General features: G+C 39.9%; 1 protein-coding gene across 1 annotated transcript; it reads right to left on the bottom strand.

Moving 5' to 3' along the window:
• Positions 1 to 1,417: 1,417 nt before the first annotated feature.
• LOC120736398 lies at positions 1,418 to 5,788 on the bottom strand. Its single transcript, XM_040036449.1, has 4 exons — positions 5,682 to 5,788; positions 3,472 to 3,565; positions 2,892 to 3,248; positions 1,418 to 2,722 (listed from the first exon to the last, which is right to left on the bottom strand). The coding sequence occupies exons 2-4, from the start codon at positions 3,521 to 3,523 to the stop codon at positions 2,463 to 2,465; spliced, it is 669 nt and encodes a 222-aa protein (XP_039892383.1). The 5' UTR covers positions 3,524 to 3,565; positions 5,682 to 5,788; the 3' UTR covers positions 1,418 to 2,462.
• Positions 5,789 to 7,129: the final 1,341 nt, after the last annotated feature.

Raw genomic sequence — 7,129 nt, 5'->3', positions numbered from 1 at the left:
ATAATAAAGCAGTCAGTTAAAAGATGATTTTTTGTTTGTTTGTTTGTTTGTTTTTTAAACAGAGATACTTACAGCAGTGTCCTCACGTGGAGATCGATCACCCACCACAAACTTCAGATCACATTCACAAATCTGAGGGTCAGACAAGTGATGATTTTCAAAGGGGTGACATTTAAATCAGTTAGATGTCTCCCAGCCTGATTGTTTGTAAGACTTCTAGAGGAGCTTTATCAAGTAGGGAACTTGAACTTCAGAAAATCATGAAAGTTGATATTGAAGTAGAATGGTCTCCCCCAAAAGGTTTGATAACAGTGGCAGTGGCGGAAAACACATCCTCCTCACTTACTCCTCCTGCAGCGTCTGAAGTGCACCTTTAATAATCAGTTAAATCTTGGTTCACAATATCTGCTGTGAGTGTGAATCAGAGACACACTGTCAGGCCCAAAATGTTGTATATATGCAGCCACCAGGTGGAAGCACAGGACCTTCAATTTATCCAGTGTGAAATTATGGTGGAAAAAAAAATCACTTCTACAGCAAAAAAAATGGTGATTGGTGTATAAGTGTGAGTGAGTTGAGTGAGGGACATAAACCAGCAGTGGAAGTTCACTCTGTTTCAGTGTCTAAGGAGCTTGGAAAGAAAGCAGCTGGAGTTCTCTAAGTTTCTTGAAGATGTTTCACTTCTCATCCAAGAGGCTTCCTGAACTCCAAAAATCAAATGGTGAAGGTCTTAGTTATTCAAACTGTTGTGGGTCTGTCCCATAAGAGGTTCATTGACCCACAATTGATCATGTGCCTCATCACATGAGACAAGGTTTGAAAAACAAACTGGGTAAATGCATTCCTTGACAGATGAACTATGTCTGAGTGACGTAAAAGCACCTTGACTGTTGGTGTTTGTGCGCGTCAGATCTGATGCAGGATTGCATATTTTCACTTTCAGGCACTCCCTACACTCCTCCTCTCAATCAGAATGAATGAGGAGAATGAATGTCGCAAGTGCACATAATTTACAAATGCTGTAACCCATTCACTTTCTTCCGCATATTAGAGATAGGCCCATGAAGCCTTGTGAAGCTTCTGAGACTTCTTTCTCATTGTACAAGTAAAAGATATGAAAGTTCCAAGCATCAAAGACAGGCCCTACCAGTGACATCTGGTGGTCAGCTGCAATTATAGCAGCCACAAACTTCCAAATGATTCACGCATCCAGCTGATTCCAATTCCAACACAAAAGGAATAACAGTAGTTTTAGGTAGCTGTGTTTTTATTCTAAGAGTCAGTGCCCACAAATGAAAGTGTTACAGCATTTAGAAAGGTTAGTTTATGAAGTTTATTATTGCCACCAGGACCAGTAATAAAATTATTTTTAAAAAAAAGCATGTAACTGTGTTAAAATAAATCTCATAGTTCACAGTTTTCCCAAAAATTCATTTATTTATCAAATTGCCATGCCAAAAAGTGATTTCCAGTATTTTAACTGTTGTTGGCCCATAACTTGTCAAACATATCTTTTGTGGAAGATATCAAGTCATTTGAACAATGTGTATATTTGCAGGTTTTGTCAGACTGAGAGCTGCAACACTTTCTCATCCCAGTGATGGACAGGCAGATGTCTTGATGTCAGCTGGGTTTTTGTTATGTTGTTCTCTCTCTCTCTTCCACTCCTCATTACAGGTTCCCGCATTTGACCTACGCACCTGCAAGTAACCCGTGTTCCTGCATTTTCCTGCCACTACTTAAGGCAACAGCTCTGTGCTACTCAACACTGGATTGTTGTACTATAGTCAGTGTAGCCCCAGTTACAGATCCCGGTGCTCATATAAAGAGCCAAAATGTAACAGAACCAAGTCATATATGGATATTTCACTCAGCCAAAAGTCAAATTTACACACATAGTCAAGAACCCTTTGGAAACAAAAGCAGGAAGGTGAAATTATTGCTTAAGTATAATGTTAAACTGTGTGATGGCATCTCATAATAAGCTAAAGTGTAACCTTTGTCTGAGTGTGTGCTATTAATACTCTAAATGTGACTTTAAGTTTTGGTGATAAATTTCCTCAGGAGGAGCAGTGATGTCCAAAGTGTTCAAAATGTTAGGGACAGCATTTAGCTGGTGACAGTTGTTGTCTGTTAGCTCTTTTTGTAAATTACACCACTTGTACTGGTATCTAGTATGCATGTTATTTGACTATAATGCTTTACGGGGGGCTTTCTTTACTTGTTTCATTAATTAATTCTACTTCCTAAATAAAACATTTCTGAAGACATTTGTTTTTGCGACAAGGGTTGGAGCAGCAAACCTCAGCAACCCTACTCCCCACGGGCTTGTGTTGGGGAAACAATACTGTGATGGAACAAAAAATGCAAACGACTGCACATGCTTAGAAGAAAACAGAAGATGCACGCAATGTGTGTTTTAATGACGTGATTCATATAATATTTTAAATGCATGTTGGCAATTAACCAATTGCTGTTAGTTTGTCACTTTTGCGACCGTTTTGCCATATCTTCCCAAAAACATATCTGTTGTGCTTTATGAACTTTCTTTTCCAACAGGAGGAAAAGAACACATTGTAAGAAAACAAAACAACAAGAATCACCACCAAAGCTAACAGACCACCTGCCAGTCCACTAAATCCTCCATCTCTTTCATCCTTGTTCCCAACGTCCATACCTCCATTCTCCTCATCTCTAAGTGCGGTGACCTCTTGTGGCCGACCTGCAGGTGAGAAACAGGTGTGAGGTGTCAGCTGTCAGGTAGGTGATGAGTGAAGAACAGAACAGAATCCATTTCCTCTTCAAACTGCTGTCAGACATTATCTACTGCACTCTGATCACATCACTCAGACCAGCTGCTTGATCACACACACTCAACTCTCCTCACTCACCTGGAGGAACAACTGTCAGCTTGATTTCATGCTTGATCTCAAAGGTAGAGCTGCTACTGTCTCTTGTGTTTTGTGCGATGATACGACACTCATACGTTCCAGTGTCTTTAATTGTGGTGTTGGACAAAATGATGGACATGTTCCCATTTTTCATCTGCGGATCTCTCAGTTCCACTCGATCTCTAAAAGTTGGATGCTGGAAGGTTTTATGAAGATGACCATCTCGGTAGAAGAAGACGTATCCATCCGACAACAGATCAAGTCTTTTCCACTCTAACAGGACAAGTTTGGCTTTTTTAGGACCCTGACACTCCAGCTGGGCATTCCTGTCTGCCTGCACATCTATCTCTTTTAAGCCTGAGCAAAAGACAGAACGTGGAAGTGGGACACACAGTCTTTGTGACGTTATAAATGCAGAAACAAGTAGAAAAACAACACCTTTTTTTCCAATCATATCATTATGACAGACAAGCTACACACAACCCTGTTAGATACACAAATACTGTTTAGAACATTAATTTTTTCCTCATGAGTTTTTTGTTTTGAATGAACTAAAATCAACGTCCCCTTTTTGACTCACCTGTAGATGCCGAATTAAGAGACAAAATGAGAAGGACGGTGAGAGGATTCATCTATGACGGGTCGTGCAGACAGTGGAGTTGCTGCAACCTGACCTGAAGGAAGAAATGTATAAATTGAACAACAGCCTAGCTCACTGCTGAGAGCCTAGCTCATTCAGTTCATTCTGCTCTGTTTTATGAAACTCCCAGCATTACTGAGGAACAATAAGATGATCTAAATGTTTGGTGTGAGGACTGAGTTAAGATTATTAGGACAGAGCCAAACGTTTGGCAATAAAACAAGAAATTGAATTATTCTTCTTGTGAAATGAAACTCTTAAAAACATATACGACACAAGTTCAGCTGTAAAAATACTCCTGTTCACAACTGTCAGTCATAAAGTGACAATGAGCCTCTTCAGTCAATCAAGAGGCAGAGTTAGTATTTAATAAATCTAAAATTCCAACGTTCATAATGAAGGATATTTTTCACAGGCTGTTCTCGTTGGATGACCTTACAAGACCTCCGGTTTAGAAACCTTTGGTCTTGCAGTTCATCTTCTGCACATTGCATTTTCAAAACATACGGCAGCACATTTTTAGGGATAGACTAGAGCACGGCTGCCCAATCCCAGTCCTCGAGAGCTACTATCCTGCAGCTTTTAGATGCATCCCTACTCCAACACAGCTGAATCAAATGGTTTGATTATCTCTTCAGCATGCCATCATGTTTGGCAAAGGCCTGATAACAAGCCATTCATTTGATTCGGGTGTGTGGGAACAAGGATGCATCTAAAAGCTGCAGGACGGTAGCTCTCGAGGACCGGGATTGGGCACCCCTGGACTAGAGTAAGATAGTTCCAAACCTCAACGCACAACTCTTCTCTTTTCCTGAGTCCTTAGCAATTCTCGTATGCACTTTTCCTTGACCTCTATGGTGCTTGTATTGAGATCAATAAAAAGAGGTTAGGAACAGTGTTGGACAAGTTACTTTGAAAAGGTAATTAATTATAGGTACTAGTTACTTCTACAAAAAAGTAACTGAGTTAGTGAGTTACAAGATACTAAAAGTAATTAATTACTTGAAAAGTAACTATTGCGTTACTTAAAAAAAATCTTTAACCCTCTGGGGCCCAGGGTATAATTGGCCATTTTTAACTACTTTTGATTTGACCTCTACATTTCACCTTTAAAAACTATTTACTTGCCTTGCTTGGTCTCATTCTTTTCAGCACAACCTCACGTGTCTGAATTTACGGTTAGGTTTTTATTTTGACATGCTGTATTAACACATTTGATCTAAAATCGGACAAAAAACATAAAATCCGAGTAGAAAACGTTATATTTTTACTGTTTATCATGACTCTGGTTTTACGTGGCCCATCAACACAATTTAAAACTTGGTATATATCACCTTGTTGCTTTGTCATTTTAAAGTGGTCATAGGATTGGCTTACCACGACTCATTTATTCTTCCTCAGTCAAACAGCAGCAATCATGCTGTTAATAACAACGCTACTTGTAACGCCATTATTCCCATCACTGGTTAGGAATAGGAGATAGGGGCATTTTTGGAACGCACGCTGAGAAATAAAAGATAAAAGTAATGTATAATAGCAACAACGTGTTTCTGTACTATATTTAAACTGCTATAAATGACATAAAATCTATAATATTAAGTGAGGAAGAACATTCTTGTCACACCACAGAAAAACGTCTAACTACAAAAAATGTATTTAATTGAAGTAAAGCGTCTCAGTGATATTAATTTATTATTATTATTATTATTATTATTATTATTATTATTATTATTATTATTACTACTATTATTTCTTTTTCAGTGAGATGTGGCTAAGATGGCAGCAGAAATTTTAAATATACCATAACTGTTCTGGATGATTTGGATTACAGGCTAATAAAGAACGCAGATTAAGTACAATAAAGCAGTCATAAGAACACTTTAACGTCCTTTTAAAAATATATATACAAAATAATATAAATATATATATAAATATATATATATAAACCCTTTCTACAGCTCATATACCAATATAAACATTTAAATTAAGCGCCTCCTAAAATCACCTCATTTCAGAATGAATGGATGTAGTGAGCATCTATGTTATGAGCCACGATCTAAAAAAGTGACCCGAGCATCAACACGGGGTGTCATAGTATGCTGCCGTCACTCTGCACGCAGCAGATGAGGAGGACAGGACATTTAGCCTACCTTGTGCAGTTCTTTTAGTTTAAATCGCCTTCATTGTGATGAAATTCGCTGACATCTGAGTCTGTCTGACTTCTTCTTCGGTCAGAAAACAAGTTAGTGAGTAATCACAGAAAAACCTGCCTGTTATACCGGCTGTAGCCCCGCCCCTATCACTACAATCATGGAACGATCCGGAAACTGACGTCACAATTTTGAGATAATACTGTGTGTTTTGTTTCAATTGGCAGCAAACTATAAAATAGGGCACTACACTGTGCTTGCTGACCTCATATCAAATTCTGACCTTCTTATTGTGGTTGTCCAAATTCATAGGCTGCATCCTCCTGAGGACCCGGCCCACATAGGCCGCAAAGGCCGAGTCCTCAGGTGGATGCAGCTTATGAATTTGGACACTCCCTTAATTCAGTTTTTATGTTAATTTTTTACTTCCAGAGCATTAAAACCCAAAGATACAGCTGAAAACTAAAGCTGCCCTTCAAACTTCATTTGATTAAATCCAACAAAACTTCTCTAATGAGAAATTGAAATGAGCCGTGAATCACAAGTCTGTGGACTAGCAGTGCTGGCAGTTTTTACTGTCTTTACTGGCTTTAAATAGCCTCATCATTATAAATATATCAGCTGTTGTCCTGTCTTACTGAATAGTGTTCTGTTTTTTTGTTATATAAAAAAAAACACCCAGCACGCCCCTGCGGGCGGTTTATCCTTCAAGCTCGGGTCCTCTACCAGAGGCCTGGGAGCTTGAGGGTCCTGCGCAGTATCTTAGCTGTTCCCAGGACTGCGCTCTTCTGGACAGAGATCTCCGATGTTGTTCCCGGGATCTGCTGGAGCCACTCGCCTAGCTTGGGAGTCACCGCACCTAGTGCTCCGATTACCACGGGGACCACCGTTACCTTCACCCTCCACATCCTCTCGAGCTCTTCTCTGAGCCCTTGGTATTTCTCCAGCTTCTCGTGTTCCTTCTTCCTGATATTGCTGTCATTCGGAACCGCTACATCGATCACTACGGCCGTCTTCTTCTGTTTGTCTACCACCACTATGTCCGGTTGGTTAGCCACCACCATTTTGTCCGTCTGTATCTGGAAGTCCCACAGGATCTTAGCTCGGTCATTCTCCACCACCCTTGGGGGCATCTCCCATTTTGACCTCGGGACTTCCAGATTATACTCGGCACAGATGTTCCTGTACACTATGCCGGCCACTTGGTTATGGCGTTCCATGTATGCCTTGCCTGCTAGCATCTTGCACCCTGCTGTTATGTGCTGGATTGTCTCTGGGGCATCTTTACACAGCCTGCACCTGGGGTCTTGCCTGGTGTGATAGACCCCAGCCTCTATGGATCTTGTACTCAGAGCTTGTTCTTGTGCTGCCATGATTAGTGCCTCTGTGCTGTCTTTATATATATATATATATATATATATATATATATATATATATATATATATATA

This window comes from Simochromis diagramma, unplaced genomic scaffold (genome assembly GCF_900408965.1).
Source record: "Simochromis diagramma unplaced genomic scaffold, fSimDia1.1 OVJJ01000619.1, whole genome shotgun sequence".
Lineage (NCBI taxonomy): Eukaryota > Metazoa > Chordata > Actinopteri > Cichliformes > Cichlidae > Simochromis > Simochromis diagramma.
This window is presented reverse-complemented; position numbering and strand designations above follow the sequence as displayed.